At 44.3% G+C, this 23,218-nt stretch overlaps 1 protein-coding gene across 2 annotated transcripts in view; it reads left to right on the plus strand.

Moving 5' to 3' along the window:
- The first annotated feature begins 1,109 nt into the window (after positions 1-1,109).
- Positions 1,110-23,218, plus strand: part of LOC131119957 (pro-neuregulin-3, membrane-bound isoform) — a 199,050-nt gene continuing 176,941 nt past the window's right edge. For both annotated transcript variants that reach the window (XM_058064860.1, XM_058064861.1), the window contains exon 1: positions 1,110-3,010. In XM_058064860.1, the coding sequence (XP_057920843.1) occupies positions 2,299-3,010 (712 nt within the window). In that variant the 5' untranslated portion in view covers positions 1,110-2,298. The remainder of the gene's footprint in view (positions 3,011-23,218) is intronic.

Below are 23,218 nucleotides of genomic sequence, written 5' to 3' on the forward strand. Positions count from 1 at the left end.
TCATAGTAAATTTTTCAGTAAATATGATTGTTTGATCAGTGAATTCTTCCATATTTTGATATTGTAATAAAACTAATTAATCAATCTAATGTTTTTTTTGTCCTGAACTGGAAATTTTAGTTTAATTATTATTTTTTTTTCAATAAACATATGTTGTTGTTTTTTCAAACTGGTTTAATCAATGAATTTCTCCATAAAATCTTTTTTTTTTTTCGAGAATAATTTGTATCAGTATGCATGTTAGCTTCATTAGCGACTCCAAATTGTCCATAGGTATGAATGTGAGTGTGAATGGTTGTTTGTCTATATGTGCCCTGTGATTGGCTGGCCACCAGTCCAGGGTGTACCCTGTAAATAAAACAGATGTCGGGTACAGCATACACGTAGCAGACTACAATTTGTACATGATTACCGGCTTATGCTGTCACTCAGCGGTCCTTGAAGGCACCACGGTGTAGTTGTGTGCGGCACTAAATCGAAACGTAACTTGTATGATCCAGTAAATCCATCTATGTGATGTAATTATGACACTGGTGTATGTTTTATATTTGAAATGTGTTTATTAGCCGTGTGAGGCATATTTAGGGCTTAAGCCGGGATTGTTATGGAAGTAAACAATGGGGGCGGGGCGGACGGGGGGGTCTTGTGTCAAAAATAGATATTTTCACGGGTGTCTGAATTGCTCGCCATTTTCAGGTGAGTGTGCTATACGGAGGGATGCACTGTACATACGAGGCTATATGCTAAATGGAATGTCATCCTTCCATCATTCCCAGTAGGAAACAGGGATTTTCCAGTGGGCGGGGCTTACAGGCTCAATTCTGATTTTTTTTTTTTTTTTTTTTTTTTTTGGTGCCGCGATGTCAGACACCCCTTAAACACACCCCAAACCACACTGCAGTCATACCACCCCCAAAACCCAATTTCTGCAATTATCTGGATCCATGCATTTTGTGCGTGAGTGCGTGCGTGTGTGTGCGCGCTTCATCCAGCAGGTGCAGCATCCATCTCTCTCTCTCTTTCTCTGTGCCTCGCTCGACCACTCTCTTCTCAGTCTGCCCCACCCCCACGCACCCCCCCACCTCCCTCTCAGTTGTCCGCTGCCTCTCGCTGGCGGCAGCTGCGCGTGTGTGTGCGTGTACCTTCGAATCTCGGCGTCGTGGCGTCTTGGGATGTTGCAAAACCTCTTCTGGGTGACGACGCGGGGCGGGGAGCCCGCTTGTCCCGCTCGGGTGGGGGCGCATTGTTAGGGTTGTTTATTTTTTTGGAAGCATCTTCCAAGAGAGCATCCCGCCCGGAAGAGAGGACGCTGCAACCTCATCATCGTCTGGATTTTTTTTTTTTTTTTTTGGGAGCGAGAGCATCAGCGGGACATCTTTTTTCTTGATTTTATTTTTAGTCATTCCCCCCCCCCCCCCAACCCACCCCTCACTCTCACCCCCCCACCCGGTTGTGTTGGAATGTGGGAGGCTCTCGGCAGCGTCAGCGCTGAGCAGACAGCTTGGAGAAATGTGATCCAAAGCCGGGTGCACAAGGAGCAGGATCATGCGTTGCTTTAGCGGATTAATCCGCCCCTTGTGATAGCACTGCATGACAACACCCCCCCACCCACCACCCAGCGCCCCTGCCCCCCCGGCCCCCTGCCTGCTGCACTTTGAATTGTTGCTGTTTGCATCTGGACAACAACTGGAATTCTACTCCATCTCTTTGTTGGGAAAAGACGCATCAAGGTGGTTAAAAGAAGCAAAGGGAATTGTTGGGAGGAGTCCCGAACGAGACAGGATTTGGGGCTCTGCGGGACCCTGACGGGGCAAAAGCTGCGGGATCATCCTGCATCTGGGAATGTCATATTTTCCTGCGCAAGAACCCCCAGCACACACACACATATACACACACACATGAAGACGTGGTGAGGCGTTCATGCTAAGTAGAAATTGTTCGGAATTTTGCTGCAGCAGCACCGCCGCCGGACGCCAACCTTTCCTCCCTTCCCACCCTTGTCTCTTTTCCCTCTCCTTCCACATCCCTCTTTCTTCCTCCCCTTCGCCGACTGGCGTCTTCCTGCTGGAAACGTTTTCGAAGTTGAGCGCTGGGCAGGACTCGAGGCAGACTAGTCGTTCACGCCGGCTCATCCTTGTCTGGAAACCCCTCCTGTTCTCTCCATCCTCGGAATAGTCGTGTGTTACTTAAGGGTGGAATTCCAATAGTCAGCGTTCCCTTCTGTTCTCCTACATGTCCGTCGTCGATTGGAATCTGTGTGACACATGCCGCCCAAGACTACCGCGGGATTAACCCCCCATGAGCCATAAAGGAGCCCAGGGCAGGATGAGCGAGTGCTCCGGGGCCACCGGAACCGGGTCAGTGATCCTGGAGGAACCTGAGGGATTGGGGTCTTCGGGGGTCCGCGGCGAGGGCCAGGCCCGAGATGAGGGCCCCTTTCGTTGTGCACTTTGGCCCCGCCAGCAGACGTGGCTGTGCGTGGTGCCCCTCCTCATCGGCTTCATCGGCTTGGGATTGAGTCTGATGCTGCTCAAGTGGATCGTCGTGGGAACCGTGCGGGATTACGTGCCAACGGACCTTGTGGATGCTAATCGAATAGGACAGGATCCGATTTTCCTCTCCAAGCCCAGCGGGATTCCTAAAGGTCCCGAAACTACCACCGCAACTGCCACTCCGACATCTGACGAGCGGAATGTCACGCCTAAAACGGTGACGGCGGTGAAAGGCAGAACTCGAACCACTGCTACCACCACCACCACCGCTAACCCGAGAGGGGGCGCGGCCTCAGGTAGCCTAGCGACCCCTCGTATTCCTGGAAATCGTAACGGACGCGTTCCGGTGGGTTTTACGACAATGGCGACCCCCAGAAACGGAGAACTGACAGCAAGTCCGTCTCCGTCCAATCCGACCGTGCTGCACGACTCCACTCAGATGTGGACTTCGGACCAGACCACCACCAAGGTCACGTCTACTACAACTACCACCCGCAGGCACGGACACCGCAAAACGCGTAAGTCACGCCCTAATATGCTACACGCTGTGTTTTGATTGGTCCGTAGAAACGCCATCTTTTCGTCATGTGATCTGCAGCCGATTGTTTATTTGTATTGATCCGTGTTGATTATTGCCAAGTCTGACTCTAAGCTTGATGGACGACGTTGCTGACATTTTCCGTATATCTGGCTTTCAACATGTGACATTCCCAAAGGCGGAGACCTGGAGAGTAGCGATCGATTGTATTGATCAGTATGTTGAGAGCACCTGAACCACAGCGAGCGCTCTCAAATCCATCTGGTTGCTCTCAGTGTTTCAACTGTTTTCTGGCTAAGGTTGATGCCGGGGGCTAACGAGCTTGCTGCTCAAGTAATATTAGCATCATGCTATTTTAGCTTTTGTCGACGCTTGATGCCAGAGTCTAACTAATATGTTGTTAAAGTAAGGTTAGCATCATTCTACTTTAGCCTTGGTTGGCCCTTCATGCAAGAGTCGAACATGTTGTCAAAGTAAGGTTAGCATCATGCTACTTTAGCCTCGGTTGACCCTTGATGCTAGAGTCTACATGCTGTTAAAGTAAGGTTAGCATCATGCTTAGCCTTGGTTAGCTCTCGATGCCAGAGTCTAACATCTTGTTAATGTAATGTTAGCATCATGCTTAGCCTTGGTTGGCTCTTGATGCCAGAGTCTAACATGTTGTTAAGTAAGGTTAGCATCATGCTACTTCACCCTTGGTTGACCCTTGATGCTAGAGTCTAACATGTTGTTAAGTAATGTTAGCATTATGCTACTTTAACCTTGGTTGACCCTTTATGCCAGATGGTAACATGTTGTTAAAGTAATGTTAGCATCATGTTTAGCCTTGGTTAGCTCTCGATGCCAGAGTCCAACATGTTGATAAGTAAGGTTAGCATCATGCTACTTTAGCCTTTGTTGACCCTTGATGCCAGAGTCTAACTCGTTTGTTGTTTAGTAAAGTTAGCAACATTGCTACTTTAGTTTTGGTTGACCCATAATGCCAGAGTCTAACATGTTGTTAAGTAAGGTTAGCATCATGCTACTTTAGCCTTGGTTGACCCTTTATGCCATAGTCTAACATGTTTGTTGTTAAAGTAAGGTTAGCATCATGCTACTTTAGCCTTTATTCACCCTTGATGCCAGAGTCTAACTTGTTTGTTGTTTAGTAAGGTTAGCATCATGCTACTTTAGCCTTTATTCACCCTTGATGCCAGAGTCTAACTTGTTTGTTGTTTAGTAAGGTTAGCAACATGCTACTTTAGCCTTGGTTGACCCATGACATCAGTAGCTAACATGTTGTAAAGTAAGGTTAGCATCATGCTACTTTAGCCTTTATTCACCCTTGATGCCAGAGTCTAACATGTTTGTTGTTTAGTAAGGTTAGCATCATGGTACTTTAGCCTTGGTTGACCCTTGATGTCAGTAGCTAAAATGTTGTAAAGTAAGGTTAGCATCATGCTACTTTAGCCTTGATTCACCCTTGATGCCAGAGTCTAACACGCTTGTTGTTTAGTAAGGTTAGCATCATGCTACTTTAGCCTTGGTTGACCCTTGATTCCAGAGTCTAATATGCTGTTAAGTAAGGTTAGCATTATGCTACTTTAGCTTTGGTTGACCCTTTATGCCATAGTCTAACATGTTTGTTGTCATGCTAATAAGCGTTAGTAAGTAAGTAAGCTTTATTTGTATAACACTTTTAACAAAGCATTTCACAACATAAAAACACAATTAGCATCATGCTACTTTAGCCGTGGTTGACTCATGACATGCCAGAGGTTAACATGTTTGTTGTTTAGTAAGGTTAGCATCATGATACTTTAGCCGTGGTTGACTCATGACACGCCAGAGGTTTAACATGTTTGTTGTTTAGTAAGGTTAGCATCATGCTACATTTGTTTTGTTATTGTCACGACCATGAAAAGTGTGTATGGAGATGTTTCTAAATGAGGAAAAAGTGTGCTTTTCATGATGTTGGTTTTTGGTCGACAACCACGGCGTCTTTGTTGTTGCTGGTCTTTCAAGTAAATGAACTTTTCTCCTCATTAGCGGCTAATTCCGCCGAGGCTCCACAATGATGGAGAGCAACACAAACTCAGCGGGGCAGCTCACATCAACCATGCTCGGCTGAGAGAAACAGGAAGTGGGGCGGCTTTAGTTACCATTCTTGTCCTTTTAGTGTCGAGCAAACATGACGACGGTGAAGTCATTTAGAGAAGTGATGGATGGATCGGTGCCGTCTGAGTGGACGGACGCAAAGACGGAACATGTAAACACGGAAAGTCGTTTCCCCGGGAACCTTCACATGCCATTCGGGTCATCATGAAGCGGATCATTTGAGAAAAAAAGAGGCGTCTTGTAGCGTTTTAGTTAATGAGTAGTGATTTTTGCCAGCTTCTCCATCCCGCCTTCAAATCTCGTTATGTACACTCGCTATTGATCGCCGCTGCTGCAGCGATCGATAACGCGCTGACGCCACAAACAATTCTTCCTCCATGACAAATATCTTTGCTTTCAGGCGCCTCTCACTGCGCATGTCGAGAACTGGTCTAACTGGCTTACCTGAAGGATTCTACAGTTGAGGTTCTCCCATGAGCGTCATTCATTCGATCCAGAAGCTCAGACTCTGACAGAATCCCATGAGAAATCATGCAAATCCGCTTCATCTATTCTAGGAAGCCGAAAATATTAACACAAAACCCGTTTTTATAGTTACAGGTATGTCGTTGCAACCCCTTGTTTATGGTGGTATGAATAAATTGAATATTTTTGTAGTTATGGCATACAAAAACCTGTTTACAATCTGAAATATCACTGCTATAATTATCCTTACGCTACCCAATATAGTCGACATAATCAAAGAAAATAAGGCATGGTAGACATAAATAAGATAACAGTCTACTTGCTTCTAGTCTACTTGCGGCTTTGAATGGCTTTACACTCGAATCAGCCAATGTAGTAGACAGAATAAGAGTAAATACGCTATGTAAGATGTAAATAAAACTACTACTGGAGCAGTGCCCCGCCCATCTCAGCCATGGCACGTCTGTCTCAGCCATGGCACGTCCGTCTCAGCCATGGCACGTCCGTCTCAGCCGTGGCACGTCCGTCTCAGCCATGGCACGTCCGTCTGAGTCATGGCACGTCCGTCTCAGCCATGGCACGTCCGTCTGAGTCATGGTACGTCTGTCTCAGCCATGGCACATTCTGTCTCAGTCATGGCATGTCTGTCTCAGCCATGGCACGTCCGTCTGAGCCATGGCACGTCCGTCGGAGCCATGGCACGTCCGTCGGAGCCATGGCACGTCCGTCTGAGCCATGGCACGTCCGTCTGAGCCATGGCAGGTCCGTCTGAGCCATGGCAGGTCCGTCTCAGCCATGGCACGTCTGTCTGAGCCATGGCAGGTCCGTCTGAGCCATGGCAGGTCCGTCTCAGCCATGGCACATCCGTCTGAGCCATGGCTTGTCTGTCTCAGCCATGGCACGTCTGTCTCAGCCATGGCATGTCCGTCTGAGCCATGGCATGTCCGTCTGAGCCATGGCACATCTGTCTCAGTCATGGCACATCTGTCTCAGTCATGGCTTGTCTGTGTCAGCCATGGCACGTCTGGCTCAGCCATGGCTTGTCTGTCTCAGCCATGGCACGTCTGTCTCAGCCATGGCACATCTGTCTCAGCTATATTGGCTATCTAAACAATTGACTGCTTAGTATGCATAGATGGATTGCTGGGGGGGATGGTGTTGGGTACATGAGTTGGCCAGTGGCTGCATGGATGGATGGCGTTGCTTGGGCCAAGTCTGAAGGAGGTGTTCACACGCTTGGCTAAGGCAGCCATGAAAGCCACATATTTTTAAATATATTTCCATGAGAGCCAGATCATAATTTTTTAAGGATGAGGACAACTAAATGTGGAAAATCAGGACGGCTGTCATCGGCTCTGACCACCCACACCGCGGTAGAAAATGGCCGGCTGACAAGTGTATTTTCTATAATGATTTACTTTAAAACATCAGTGGAAGAAAAAGAAAAATATTTTTATCGTGTTAAGAAATGTTGGCGAGACAGATGCAGTCATAAAAAAGAGCTTCTGGCTCTTTTTTCAAAAAAACAAAACAAAAACGCATTTATTAAAAACAGAAAAATATACAAACTTTTTCAGTGTTTTGGTTCCGATTTTCTACAATAAAAGCTCTGATAAATTCCACTGTTCTCAAATATCTTAATTTTTATTTTTCTGCACAAAATAAGATGAAAAATAAAGAATCAAGAATAAAGAAAATCAATCAATCAGCAATAAATAAATATAATAATAATAATAATAAACCATATATAGTTGGTGGGTAGACAAATTATTTTTTTCAGATTAAAATGAACAAAGCATTATTAGAGCCCTGTAGACATGACAAAACACGACTATAGTCACATTTATACTCTTTTTATTTACAACATATTGCGCAACTGCATGGACTTGAGACACATGCTAACTCGCAAACTAGAGAGCTAGCGACCTAAACGGTAGCCTTCAAGTTATTTCCTTTAAACTTAAATAGCCAAAAACTTACCACTTCCACACGGATAGGGAGGATAACTATTAACAGTTATTTAACCTTTAACATGAACATTAATCAAACGTAATATTTTTTCTGGGTACATGATACCATACAGCATCCATATCAAACTTGCGCGGGCCACACTAACCTTAAACTTTCATATCAAGGCGGGGACCTCAAACTAGTGTCCTGCGGGCCACATTTGGCCCGCAGGCCGCGTGTTTGAGACCCCTGTCTTAGGTCTTTATAGATCCCTGTGTGATCTCCACTGCCTTTTTTTCCGGATAATTCCAAACTGCAGCCGATTTCAGCTTCTACTGTATGAGCTGTTATGTCAATCTAATCTGTCCCCGGGCCTTCAGAATCAGAAGTGCAGGGCCTTGAGACACATGTTAACTCGCAAACTAGAGAGCTAGCAACCTAAACGGTAGCCTTCAAGTTATTTCCTTTAAACTTAAATAGCCAAAAACTTACCACTTCCACACGGATAGGGAGGATAACTATTAACAGTTATTTAACCTTTAACATGAACATTAATCAAATGTAATAATTTTTTCTGGGTACATGATACCATACAGCATCCATATCAAACTTTAAACATTAAACTTTCATATCAAGGCGGGGGCCTCAAACTAGTGTCCTGCGGGCCACATTTGGCCCGCGGGCCGCGTGTTTGAGACCCCTGTCTTAGGTCTTTACAGATCCCTGTGTGGTCTCCACTGCCTTTTTTTCCGGAGAATTCCAAACTGCAGCCAATTTCAGCTTCTACTGTATGAGCTGTTATGTCAATCTAATCTGTCCCCGGGCCTTCAGAATCAGAAGTGCAGGGCCTTGAGACACATGCTAACTCGCAAACTAGAGAGCTAGCGACCTAAACGGTAGCCTTCAAGTTATTTCCTTTAAACTTAAATAGCCAAAAACTTACCACTTCCACACGGATAGGGAGGATAACTATTAACAGTTATTTAACCTTTAACATGAACATTAATCAAACGTAATATTTTTTTCTGGGTACATGATACCATACAGCATCCATATCAAACTTTAAACATTAAACTTTCATATCAAGGCGGGGGCCTCAAACTAGTGGGCCCGCGGGCCGCGTGTTTGAGACCCCAGTTTTAGGTCTTTACAGATCCCTGTGTGGTCTCCACTGCCTTTTTTTCCGGATAATTCCAAACTGCAGCCGATTTTAGCTTCTACTGTATGAGCTGTTATGTCAATCTAATCTGTCCCGGGCCTTCAGAATCAGAAATGCAGGGCCATGACCCTCAAAAAAAAAAAAAAAAAAAAATCGAGGAAACTCTCAAATCCCAAACTTTGCGCTTATTCATATGTAGAAGTGAATTTGGGAATATTGACTAATTAGCCCACAGTTGTCGGTTAATTGGAAAAAGGCTTCAATAAAAGTGACAAATTGAAAAGTGCTATCACGTTCTTAAAAAAATGTGGGCGCCAAGGTGCCGTGGCTTCTTTGTGTGCCCGATAATGAAAATTCCAGAGATTCCGCCACAGCGCCGTCACGGCTCCCCCCCCCCCCCCCCCCCCCTGATAATTAGAAACACGGGAACAAATGGTATCATTTTATTACCAGGAAGGAAAAATGGGCCCATTCATCAGCCGCCTTTCAGTTATTAATTAATCATTAAAAAAAGAGTGCCACTTCTGGAGCGTGAGTGCGCATGAAAAACCATTAAGGCCGCTTGATAGATATCCTTGGGAAAATGTCATTCCTCGGAAAAAGTTCTGCCGACCAGGTTCTAAAGCGACGCTGAGCATCCCGTCCGCCCGCCTGCCTGCTCGCTGTCTCATTTCTACCGACCACCCACACGCCGCTTTGATTGGCTGAAGCCATCATTTTCACATTAATACCCATTAGAGGAAAATGTATGCACGCTCGTTGAATGGCTGCCTTTCATTAAGTGCCCGGTAGCACTGCCAGCCATCTGCGGGTCGCACAATGAAGATGGACACGCTGATGTCTGTCGTGGAAAAGGGAAAATACAAGCCTTGTTATCGTTACGCAACATCCTGGTTTTGTAATTGAACCCAAGTCATCAGGCGGCAACTGGCCTGAAAAGGGGGGGGAATTACAGAAAGCGGCGTAACGTTTCGTCTTAGGTCCTTATTGACATCGCATAAAACCTCCTTTAGACACACACAAGGTGGGAATCCGAGTCGCATTCTCAGCTTTTTTTTTTTTTTTTTCAGCAATTTAGTGTGACGGAAGCCGATTCCCTTTCTGTGAATCACTACATTATCACGGTGGGGAGGTTTGAGTGATGCCGGGTCGAGTCGCTGCTTCTTTATATGAAGCGCTTGCAACCAAAAGGCGCTAAATCCAATTTTCACTAAGTTGCCTGTTTTTCATGAATTTAATAGACCTCTGTCATGTGTATCCAAATCACATATTTTGGTCTTGAAATCATTTAAAAAAATATGAAAAAAAAGTGATATGAAATTTATGCTTTCAACCAAAAGGCGCTATTTCCATTTCAGATTTCAACCAAAAGGAGCTAAATCCCTTTCTTTATTCTTTATTCTGATTGGCTGAAGTTTCCCATCTATTGATAATCTGACCAATCACAGAGAAGAATACAATTGGCACTGCACATACACAAAGCCAGTATCAGTGCGCATCCTGTTTTGTTTGTGTACATTAAGTACACGTATGATAGTTACAGTATGTTATGCAATTCAGGAGAACACAAATTGTGTTTTTACAGTATTCTGTAACATGGAAGTTTTTTTTTACGCCATAAAAGGCATGTCTCTACCTTGACACCTCCAACTTTCATGAGAAACATTATTTTACTTGTACTAAAAAAAACATACAATGTCAATGTCAATGTCACTGTCACCTTCATGGTGCAGTCAAATATGAGCACTGCTTTTAATAACATTTTTATTAATTTAATTCATAATAATTATTTTGTATTGTATGTTGAGAATGGCTTCTGTGTTGTAATTATTTTATTAGCATAGCACATTAAAGCACCTTACGTTCTTTTACAACAATGCCATTGAAGAAGTTAAAGGTGAAATTTATTTCAGCCAAAAGGCGCTAAATTCGAAAAAAAAAATAATTAAAAAATATATATAAAATACATGGTGTGTGCAGGATTTTTATAGCATGCATTTTTATGACCTATATTGATAGCTCTTTCATTTGCAATATAGACTTGATGACCAAATAGATTGATATGTGCGTAGTTAAAAATCATTGATTTTCTCAAAATCAGTCAAAACACATGGAAACGTTCCTGGGTGCAATGGAACGTTGCTTTTTTTGATCCAGGAACCGTCAGGACAGTGCGTGGTTGATTGATGCCATGGAAAAACTCTATTTTATATTCCAAATCTGGATTTTTTAAATAATAATAATAATACATTTTGGTTGCACGGCAGTCTAGTGGTTAGCAAACAGACCTCACAGCTAGTTCAATCCCATCCTCGGCCATCTCTGTGTGGAGTTTGCATGTTCTCCCCGTGCATGCGTGGGTTTTCTCCGGGTACTCCGGTTTCCTCCCACATTCCAAAAATATGCTAGGTTAATTAGCGACTCCAAATTGTCCATAGGTAAACAAGTGTACGACACAGACAATCAATAGTTGGCAATAGTTTTGGAGTCGAAAAGAAGGGCGAAAACAAGCTTACAGTTTGACCAGGATACTATGAACATCCAGCAGCAACACAACATTTTGCAATGACTACTATTTGGATGGGTTGGAGTGGTTAGCGTGCAGACCTCACAACTAGGTTCAATTCCATCCTCGGCCATCTCTGTGTGGAGTTTGCATGTTCTCCCCGTGCATGCGTGGGTTTTCTCCGTGTACTCCGGTTTCCTCCCACATTCCAAAAACATGCTAGGTTAATTAGCGACTCCAAATAGGTATGAATGTGAGTGTGAATGGTTGTTTGTCTATATGTGCCCTGTGATTGGCTGGCCACCAGTCCAGTGTGTACCCCGCTTCTCGCCCCGAAGACAGCTGGGATAGGCTCCAGCACCCCCCTATGACCCTTGTCATATGACCCTTCCCTCCTATTTTGTGTGGAAGTGGTAACTTTTTGGCTTCTTATTTTGTCTTTCCCCACCCCCTGCCATCTCTGTGTGGAGTTTGCATGTTCTCCCCGTGCATGCGTGGGTTTTCTCCGTGTACTCCGGTTTCCTCCCACATTCCAAAAACATGCTAGGTTAATTAGCGACTCCAAATAGGTATGAATGTGAGTGTGAATGGTTGTTTGTCTATATGTGCCCTGTGATTGGCTGGCCACCAGTCCAGTGTGTACCCCGCTTCTCGCCCTGAAGACAGCTGGGATAGGCTCCAGCACCCCCGCAACCCTCGTGAGGATAAGCGGTAGATAATGAATGAATGAATAATACATTTTATTTGTATAGCGCTTTTCAGAGTACTCAAAGACGCTTTACAGTAGAGAGAAAAGAAATGAAAATAGAGTAAACGATGCATTAAATACAACATCCATATCCAAAATACCTCAATCGGATTGGGGAAAGGAATATTCCACCCCTGGGAATCCCATTATATATTCATTCGGATCGGCACTTTTCTTTGGGAATGAGGTGTATACAATAGTTAGATTCCTTATGAACAAATAAACTGAATGGAATTGGAATATTTGGGTCCATGTATACGTGGGTACTGATTTCTTCAATAAAAATGATTTTCTTTCTAGAATTGGTTTAATTAGTAATTTATGCAATAAATATTTGATTTTATCCGTGGATTCTTCGCCTTGTTTTAGCTCTGAATGAATGTATGTACAAGATACCTCAATCGGATTGGGGAAAGGAATATTCCGATTATATATTCATTCGGATTGGCACTTTTCTTTGGGAATGAGTTGTATACAAACGTTACATTCTTTCCGTTTGAGCAAATAAACCGAATGGAATTGGAATATTTGAGTCCATGTAAACATGGTTGTTGTAGTTTTTGCACACTGTAAGAAATGTCGACTGTGTTGATGAGTCCTAATGAAATATCATGACATGACTACCAGCACATCAGTATTTTGGGGGGGGGGGCACCTGCTCTGCTAATAATGGTGCACCACCACATTGTGTACAGGATGCTGTGCCTAAATAGGATTATGAATAGAATATCAACTTTAACGATGCGGTTTGATGTTGCTATTTAAAGACGATATATAACCTCAAGAGTTCCAAATATTTTCCCAAGCGTTGCGGCGCCGAGCCGGCTCGACACGCTCTTTTAGGAAGGCGCCAAGCGTGCACGGCGACGCCTCACTGCGTCAGGCCACGGATCACCCGGAGAGAGGAAGTCACCAGGAATATTTCATCTTCCTGTCTTACGGAGGAAGCCGGGGACTTTGAGGACGTACATACAGCATGCGTGCAGTTTGTTGTTTTAAGTGCACATACGCCCGTTTATGTCCCGCTGATTTATTTATCAGCCTCATTAATGATGCATGTTCACTCTGGGGGCCGGAGCCCGGTTAGTATTTGTACTCCCAGCACACATGGTCGCCTCTTCCTCTCCACTCAATGAGCGTTCTCAGCAGGTCTATTGAATTTTAATGCCGCAGAAGCAACACTCCGTGATCCGAAAAGTCAAAGTTGAAAACCAAAAAGCAGCTCGTAGCTTCCATTATTCATTTGATTGGCGCAAGATTTAACGAGCGTGCATGTGTAGCGTAGAAAGGCTTTTGACCTTCTGTGATGGATGATGCTGGAACTGATTGTTTGCATAGGAAATGATCTGTTCCAGGGTCAAGCTGTGGCCATCATGAAAGCTTTATTAAGTGTATCGGCGCTGTTTGAAGTCACTGTTGTTGGAACGCTTACCGGAAATGAATATTGAGTTTCTACATCAGGGGTCTCAAACTCGCGGCCCGCGGGCCAAATGCGTATCAAACTTATATAGCACTGTTATGCTACATACATATTAGCATGCTGCTGTTAGCATGTTAACATTGCTAGCATGCTAATGTATTAGAATGTGAACATTGCTGGCATGCTAATGTATTAGAATGTTAACATTGCTAGCATGTTAACATTAGAATAGTATCAGTTGTAGTGACAACTAAACACATATATAAACACTTATATAGCTCTGTTATGCTACGTACATATTAGCATGCTACCGTTAGCATGTTAACATTGCAAGCATGTTAACATTAGAATAGTATTAGTTGTAGCGACAACTAAACACATATAAACACTTATATAGCGCTGTTATGCTATGTACATATTAGCATGCTACCATTAGCATGTTAACATTGCTAGCATGCAAATGTAATTGAATGTTAACATTGCTAGCATGGTAACATTAGAATAGTATCAGTTGTAGCGACAACTAAACACATATATTAACACTTATATAGCTCTGTTATGCTATGTACATATTAGCATGCTAACGTTAGCATGTTAACATTGCTAGCATGATAATGTAATTGAATGTTAACATTGCTAGCATGGTAACATTAGAATAGTATCAGTTGTAGCGACAACTAAACACATATAAACACTTATATAGCTGTGTTATGCTACGTTCATATTAGCATGCTACCGTCAGTATGTTAACATTGCTAGCATGCTAATGGATTAGAACAGGGGCCTCAAACTTGCGGCCCGCGGGCCAAATGCGGCGTATAGAAAAATAAAAATTAAGATATTTGAGAACAGTGGAATGTTTTATCAGATATTTTGGTGTGGAAAACCGGAACCAAAGTACTGAAAAAGTGTAGGGTATAGCAGAAGCAAAAGCATTGAAGATAGTTTTTTTTATTGATTTTTTTTTCCAATTTTTAATAAATGCATTTTTTTTTTGTTTTTTTTTGAAAACCTGATGCGGCCCAGCTTCACCCAGAACCTAGCTCTGGTGGCCCCCAGGTAAATTGAGTTTGAGACCCCTGTTCTACATTGACCTTCTAATGAAACGCCTAGCGTGTCTTCAAGACGTCAAGAGCTGGATGACATGAACTCAGTCAGTCCCGGTCATTTTTTTAGACAACCCCTTCAGTATTTTACATTTTACACCATTTTGACTGATTTTTCAAGGCACACAGATGATTGTGTTCGCTGGGTATAGAAACATGGAACCTACCTAAGATTAGACTCTGGTGTTTCATCAAAAAACAATCTGTTATTTAAGAATCAGCAGTGAAACATATGGAAGTTTCAGGAAAATATCAGTTCCCGACTAAAAAAAAAAAGCAGCTTTTTGTCGATAGATATATTTCAAGCATAACTTTCACTTTGATTCAAATAGTTTTTCGCTTTTGTGACTTCATGTTCCAAGAGACAGATTTGACAGCCCAAGACCAGGTCGCCCAAGCGCTCGCCCTTGACCGCCTCCCTAATGTTGGCCCCAGCAGATCTAAGTGGATCGGGCGGTCCTGTGACTTCTTCGGGCTGGCCTGTGAGCCCCTTCGGCGGGGCTGGTTCCAGTGTGAGGCCCTGGTGCGGTCCCTCCTCTTGCGTTTCTTCATAAGAGTCTTCTGAATCATTGCTGGTCTGGCCTAGGACCTATTTGCCTTGGGGTACCCCACCAGGGGCATATAGCACCAAATCACTTGGGCACACAAAAAACCCTCCATCACAATAAGAAGGAGTATCTGAAGGTCTGAGGGTGGCTGGATTCACCCTCACCTGGTCTCTGGTGGCCAAATCTGGTTCTTGGGACATGAAATATCATTTGGCTGTGATTGGCTGGCCACCAGTCCAGGGTGTACCCCGCCTCTCTCCCAAAGTCAGCTGGGCTAGGCTCCACATGCCCGCGAAACCTTGTGAAGATAACTGGTAGAAAATGAATGTATTAATGAATTCTTCTTGGTTGCACGGTGACCTGGTGGTTAGCATGTTGGCCATGTAGTCAGGAGCTCTGGAAAATCTGGGTTTGAATCTCTTATTGGGCATTCTGTGTGTAGTTTGCATTGGCTGGTGGTGTACCCCGCCTTTCTCCCAAAGTCAGCTGGGATAGGCTCCCCCATCCCCCCCCCCCGCATAGAAAATGGATTCTTCTGTTCATTACTTTCAAGTTGAAGCCTCTCCTTCTGCTACGTAGCCAAGATGGCGACTACTGGGGCTGGTAAGCGTCCATCGCGAGCGCACCAATGGTAGGTAGGCGGCGTCGGGCGGCAGAAGGGAAGAAAAACCTCAGCCGACCTCGTCCTCGCGGCGTGTCGGTCGACGTCGGCGGGCGCCAACGTGCGTGTTTTGCGCGGCGGCCCCGCAACGTCTCGCGGGAACAGGCGTTGACTTTTAAAGCAGATTTAGAAGCACACTGCAGAGTTCAAAGTCTTTACACTTGGATTAGTTCTCTGTGAGCTGCTTAGTAACTACTTCCCTTAGGGAGGCCAAACATACTCTCCATGCGTGTGTGTGTGTGTGTGTGTGTGTGAACAATTCTTACAGTCTGGCCGCTTTTTTTTTTTTTTTTTTTACAGCAAAAACTTTCATGTCAATAATTGAAGCACTTCATTAGGAACAGCATCTCTTCCTTTTCCGAAGTTGCTGATGTTGACTTTTTTTTTTTCAGCGCGGTATGCAATCTTGGTTAGTATTCACAGAAGAACAGAAGACAGCTGAGTACTATAGTACTACTACTAGTACTTGTACTCGCTTTGCTTGTATAGGTCAAGTGAGCTGGGAACTCAGATCATTAGAAAATGTTTTCCAGAATAAACATCCTCAGGCAGGCATTACTGACAGGAGCGCCCCCTCCCACCCCCCACCCCACTCTTAGAGGATGACATCATGTGTGGGTGGGCGTGCCACTCGGTGAGCCCCCCCCGTTGCCCACTCACTATTTTTATCTTTAAATATGGTTGCCAGCTTCTCTGTGGGAGGCGGCTTGTTCTTTTCTCATGGCCGCCAGCACCGAGAGCGGCGCCCCAAAGACGAGGCATTAATGTGGGCTTTTATTTTGGAAACACGGCCTTTAACACGATGACAACAGTTCTGCTCTTCAGGCTTCTTCTCTGTCATTTCAGAATAAAAGACATTGTCCCTAAAATTAGGGCACATATAGACAAACAACCATTCACACTCACATTCATACCTATGGACAATTTGGAGTCGCCAATTAACCTAGCATGTTTTTGGAATGTGGGAGGAAACCGGAGTACCCGAAAAAAAAAAACACGCATGCACAAGGAAAACATGCAAACTCCACACAGAGATGGCCGAGGGTGGGATCGAACCTGGGTCTAGTAGCTGTGAGGTCTGCGCGCTAACCACTCGACCGCCGTGCAGCCCGGAACATCTTCCAAATGTAGGAAAAAACGGGAAGGTCAGGTGTCCCAAACATTTGCATTTGGGAATCAGGTATATTTTCCCAACATCAGGGAAAATGAAGGAACATATGGGAATTTCATTTTCCTCCAACCTGTGTGCGTGTGTTTCCAGTGCCATCTTTTAGACGTCATGAACGTTGAGCAAGTGGCGCTGACCTGCTAGCTTATCTGCCGCCATGTTGATCTGTATCATGCTAAATGTGCGGCGTATATATAAAGTAGTGCTATGGCTCTCGGGGGTCGGGGGGGGGGGGGGGGGGGTGTTGCTATCTAGATCAAGGCTAAAAGTCACAGGAAGGATGATGTCCCGCCTGCAGATCTGTCCCGAGCGAATGATGCTAGGCTACAAAGCCTCTATGTTCCTCCTCCTTTTGGCTCCGCCCCCTCCCTATGGTTCTTGTTTTATCGTTGGCAACGCACCTCGTTGAGCGTGACTTGTTTTCTTTGTCGCCTTTTAAATATTCATGAATGTCATGTGACACGTCACCGTCCTGCTAAGACAGTGTTTCCATGGCAACGCCCATACCCCCCCCCCCCCCCAGCGACAACACAACTTGTCGACACGTTGACACGCCCTATGACACTTCATCATCACTCGTCTTTTTAGCAAGGCAGGCTTCTTGGCTATGATGATGATGATGATGATATTGTTGCTTCCTTTTCCCTGGATGGATAGATGGATGGATGGATGGATGAGTTGATGGATGGGTGTACAAATGAGTGGATGGTTGGATGGATTTAGGTGGATGGATGTATGAATGGATTTGGGTGCATGGATGGATGGATGGACGAATCGATTAATGAATGGATTTGAGTGGATGGATGATGGAGGGATGGATGGATGGATGGGTGGATTAATGGATGGTTGAGTGAATTGACGGATGTATGAATGGATTTGGGTGGATGGATGATGGAGGGATTGCTGGATGGATGAATGGATTTGGGTGGATGGTTAATGGAGGGATGGATGGATGGTTGAGTGGATTGATGGATGGATGAATGGATTTGGGTGGATAGATGTTGGGGGGATGGAGGGATGAATGGAGATGGGTGGGTGGATGGATTTGGGTGGATGGATGATGGATTGATGGATGGATGAATGGATTTGGGTGGATGGATGATGGAGGGATGGATGGATGAAAGGATTTGGGTGGATGGATGGATGGATTGTTGGTTGGATTGACGGATGTATGAATGGATTTGGGAGGATTGATGATGGAGGGATGGATGGACGAATGGTTTTGGGTGGGTGGATGGATGGATGGATTTGGGTGGATGGATGGTGGATTGATGGATGGATGGATGAATTGATTTGGGTGGATGGATGGTGGAGGGATGGATGGATGAATTGATTTGGGGTGGATAGATGATGGGGGATGGATGGATGAATGGATTTGGGTGGAAGGATGTTGGAGGGATGGATGGATGAATGGATTTGGGTGGATGGATGGAAGGTTGAGTGGATTGATGGATGTATGAATGGATTTGGGTAGATGGATGATGGAGGGATGGATGGATGAATGGATTTGGGTGGATGGATGGAAGGTTGAGTGGATTGATGGATGTATGAATGGATTTGGGTAGATGGATGATGGAGGGATGGGTGGATGAATGGATTTGGGTGGATGGATGTTGGAGGGATGGATGGATCAATGGATTGGGGTGGATGGATGAATGGATTTGGGTGGATGGATGGATGGTTGAGTGGATTGATGAATGTATGAATGGATTTGGGTAGATGGATGATGGAGGGATGGATGGATGAATGGATTTGGGTGGATGGATGATGGAGGTATGGATGGATCAATGGATTTGGGTGGATGATTGGATGGTTGAGTGGATTGATGAATGTATGAATGGATTTGGGTGGATTGATGGATGGATAGATGGTTGGATGGATGGATGGATGGACGGATGGATGTTGTGGTCAAGTCCAGTCCAGTTTGGACCAGTTCCTGGTCTACAACATGTGCTTGCATCTTCCTGTTGACAGGAGAATCTTTCTAATGCTTACGTCCCCTTCCGCCATTTTTATCCTTATCACATGACATGGCATGTACCTAATGAAGTGGCCAGTCATCAAACACTTGTGTGTGTGTGAGAGAGAGGATGATGATGATGAGCAGCATGTGTTCCCAGCAGATTGCTTGCCATAGGAGAGGACGCTAATGTGTCACATGACACGTAGGGAGCACACGCGTGTCTTTATCATGTTGCTGATGTCATTGTGACACACACACACACACACACATGCACTGTGTGCCCTCAGAGTGCGCATAAGAGGCTTAACGTGCGCGGCCACTTGCCTCAACCCAGCAGGGAAGAACCGCATCTGTTGCCCCCCCCCACACACACACACACAGCCGTACATCAAGTTGTACATCCAGTAGATCCCGGTACATTCACGAGTCAAGCTTAACTGCACTGCAAATTTGCAGAGATTCAATTCCCCCCATAAAAAAACACCTGATTCCAGCCAGGTTGGTAATCATACAATATTTACTGTATGTCATAATACAGTAAACCTCGGATATATCGGATTCAATTGTTCCCACTGGTTTTGTCCGATATAAGCAAAATCCGTTATATGCGTATACCGGAAAATGTCCGTTTTACACATATATCGGATTTATATCCGGTATATGCGTAAATCGGATTTTATCCGTTATAAAAAGGCACTTCCTTGACTATGTTTCCAATGTACCTGGACGCGCAGGTCCGGAATAGGCGAAATCCGTTATAAAAAATCTGATATATGCAATGAATTTTTATTGGAAATGCATTACAGAAAAATTGGTTCTTTTTTATCTGTCCGTTGTGAGCGAATTTCCGATATATCCGAGTCCGATATATCCGAGGTTTACTGTACTAATACTACATAATACTACATCCAATGTACCACTGTTTTTACAAAGCAACCATTCTGGAACCTTTCCCTTATTTACCCTCATTTTCTGGAACTTGTACCATGTTTTTGAACAACTGCTGAGTCGCCCCCCAACACCCCCCCCCCCCCATTTTGATTCTCATTCCTTATTTTCCAGATATTGTCTCAACCCAAACCACCTTGGAATTGAACATTTTGCACGTTAAAGCCATCTGGTGGCAGTTTCTTTCCTGGAATGCCCGTGCTTTTATTTTGGAAACACATAAAAAAGTGTGACTTATAGCAAGCTTTTATGCCGTCTTGTCTTCTTCGTACGCTTTCGTCTTCTTCGCCTCTCGGGGCCGTGCATCCGAGGACGCCGCCCAGGCCCATCCAAGCAGAATGAATCATTATCCCAAATCAGCACGCAGCCCGCCGCCTCATCGCCCAAGTCCGGGAGGGAAAGGTCAACGTCTGACTTTTACATTGAAATGGAAAAAAAAAACAACCACAGACGAACTGAACCCGTTTTGGTCCCGTGAGTGAGTGAGTGATTTTCTCGAAATCCCTCCCCTTAGTTCCGCCTATTTCTCGGCACGGTGTAAAAGTGGTTAGAATGTAGGCCACACGGTCAGGAGATGGGGAATCTCTTCTTGGAGTTTGCATGCGTGGGTTTTCTCCGGGTACTCCGGTTTCCTCCCACATTCCAAAAACATGCTAGGTTAATTAGCGATTCAAAATTGTCCATAGGTATGAATGTGAGTGTGAATGGTTGTTTGTCTATATGTGCCCTGTGATTGGCTGGCCACCAGTAACATGGTGTTGTGATATACTGTAACTGATGGATTGGTAATTCAGAAGTCAGATGAGGTTTGTTGGATTAACACAGGGCTGCACGGTGAAGGAGTGGTTAGCGCAAGCCTCACAGCTAGGAGACCCCAGTTCAATTCCACCCTCAGCATGTTCTCCCCGTGCATGCGTGGGTTTTCTCCGGGTACTGCGGTTTCCTCCCACATTCCAAAAACATGCTAGGTTAATTAGCGACTCCAAATTGTCCATAGGTATGAATGTGAGTGTGAATGGTTGTTTGTCTATATGTGCCCTGTGATTGGCTGGCAACCAGTCACATGGTATACTGTAACTGATGGATTGGTAACATGGTAATAAGTGAAATGAGGTTTGTTGGATTAACACAGGGCTGCACGGTGGTTGAGTGGTTAGCGCAGGCCTCACAGCTAGGAGACTCCAGTTCAATTCAAATGTGCCCTGTGATTGGCTGGTGACCAGTCCAGGGTCTACCCCGCCTCTTCACCCAAAGACAGCTGGGATAGGCTCCAGCATACCCCCACATAGTGAGGATAAGCGGCATAGAAAATGGATGGATGGAAACTCGGCTTTTCCCAAAGAATGATTCCTAACGATATCGTCAAGAATTCCTGCTTTGTCACCTGAAGGCAACCAAGATGCCTGCTGAGCGTGTCTGTGCGGCGTTCCAGCGTGTGTGCTTTTTATAGCCATGCTTCACTTTCCAAGCCATCCCGGAACCAAGAGTTCCTGGGAGCTGTCCACGGTGCTGGAAGCACTTCAGTCTTGTCAGCCTGGACAGAGAACACTGATGGTGATGACGGTGATGATGATGACAATGATGACGAGGAAGAGGAGGAGCGGTGGTGTTGCCAGATGGGGAATGACAAATGATGGCACCAGAAGCTTCAAATTATCCTAATTTGAGGGAAATTATCCCACATTCCCAATTTGATGTTTTTTGCGACCATCTGCTACAGTAAAAGACGAGCTTGTAGAACGTCGCTTAGAACGCCAGCCCAGGTCTTTGACTGGACTGGCAGTCGGCAACCCTGAAGTAGCGCTGAGATTGTCATACCAGACAGAACACCAACTACAATCACAACAACAACTATGACACCAACTACAATCACAAAGACGTCTATGACAACAACTACAATTACAAGGACAACTACAACACCAACTGCAATCACATAGACAACTATGAGACCAACTACAATCACATAAACAACTATGAGACCAACTACAATCACAAAGACAACAATGACACCAACTACAATGACAAAGAACACAATGAGACCAACTACAATCACCAAGATAACTATGAGACCAACTGCAATCTTGAAGACAACGATGACACCAACTACAATCACAAATAACAGTATGACACTAACTACAATCACAAAGACAACTATGAGACCAACTACAATCACAAAGACAACTATGAGACCAACTACAATCACAAATACAACTACGAGGCCAACTACAATCACAAAGACATTTATGACACCAACTACAATCACAAAGACAACGATGACACCAACTACAATCACAAAGAACACAATGACACCAACTACAATCACAAAGAACACAATGACACCAACTACAATCACAGAGACAACTATGACAACAACTAAAATCACATAGACAACCAACTATAACACCAACTACAATCACAAAGAACACTATGAGACCAACTACAATCACAAAGACAACGATGACACCAACTACAACGACAAAGAAAACTATGAGACCAACTACAATCACCAAGATAACTATGAGACCAACTACAATCCCAAATACAACTACTAGGCCAACTACAATCACAAAGACATTTATGACACCAACTACAATCACAAAGACAACGATGACACCAACTACAATCACAAAGAACACAATGACACCAACTACAATCACAGAGACAACTATGACAACAACTAAAATCACATAGACAACCAACTATAACACCAACTACAATCACAGAGACAACTATGACAACAACTACAATCACAGAGACAACTATGACACCAACTACAATCACAGAGACAACTATGACACCAACTGCAATCACAGAGACAACTATGACACCAACTACAATCACAAAGAACACAATGACACCAACTACAATCACAGAGACAACTATGACAACAACTAAAATCACATAGACAACCAACTATAACACCAACTACAATCACAGAGACAACTATGACAACAACTACAATCACAGAGACAACTATGACACCAACTGCAATCACAGAGACAACTATGACACCAACTACAATCACAGGGACAACTATGACACCAACTACAATCACAAGGACAACTATGACACCAACTGCAATCACAAGGACAACTATGACAACAACTACAATCACAAGGACAACTATAACACCAACTACAATCACATAAACAACTATGACACCAACTACAATCACATAAACAACTATGACACCAACTACAATCACAGAGACAACTATGACAACAACTACAATCACAGAGACAACTATGACAACAACTACAATCACAGAGACAACTATGACACCAACTACAATCACAGAGACAACTATGACACCAACTACAATCACATAAACAACTATGACACCAACTACAATCACAGAGACAACTATGACAACAACTACAATCACAGAGACAACTATGACACCAACTACAATCACAGAGACAACTATGACACCAACTACAATCACAGAG

Source organism: Doryrhamphus excisus, chromosome 2, assembly GCF_030265055.1.
Source record: "Doryrhamphus excisus isolate RoL2022-K1 chromosome 2, RoL_Dexc_1.0, whole genome shotgun sequence".
NCBI lineage: Eukaryota > Metazoa > Chordata > Actinopteri > Syngnathiformes > Syngnathidae > Doryrhamphus > Doryrhamphus excisus.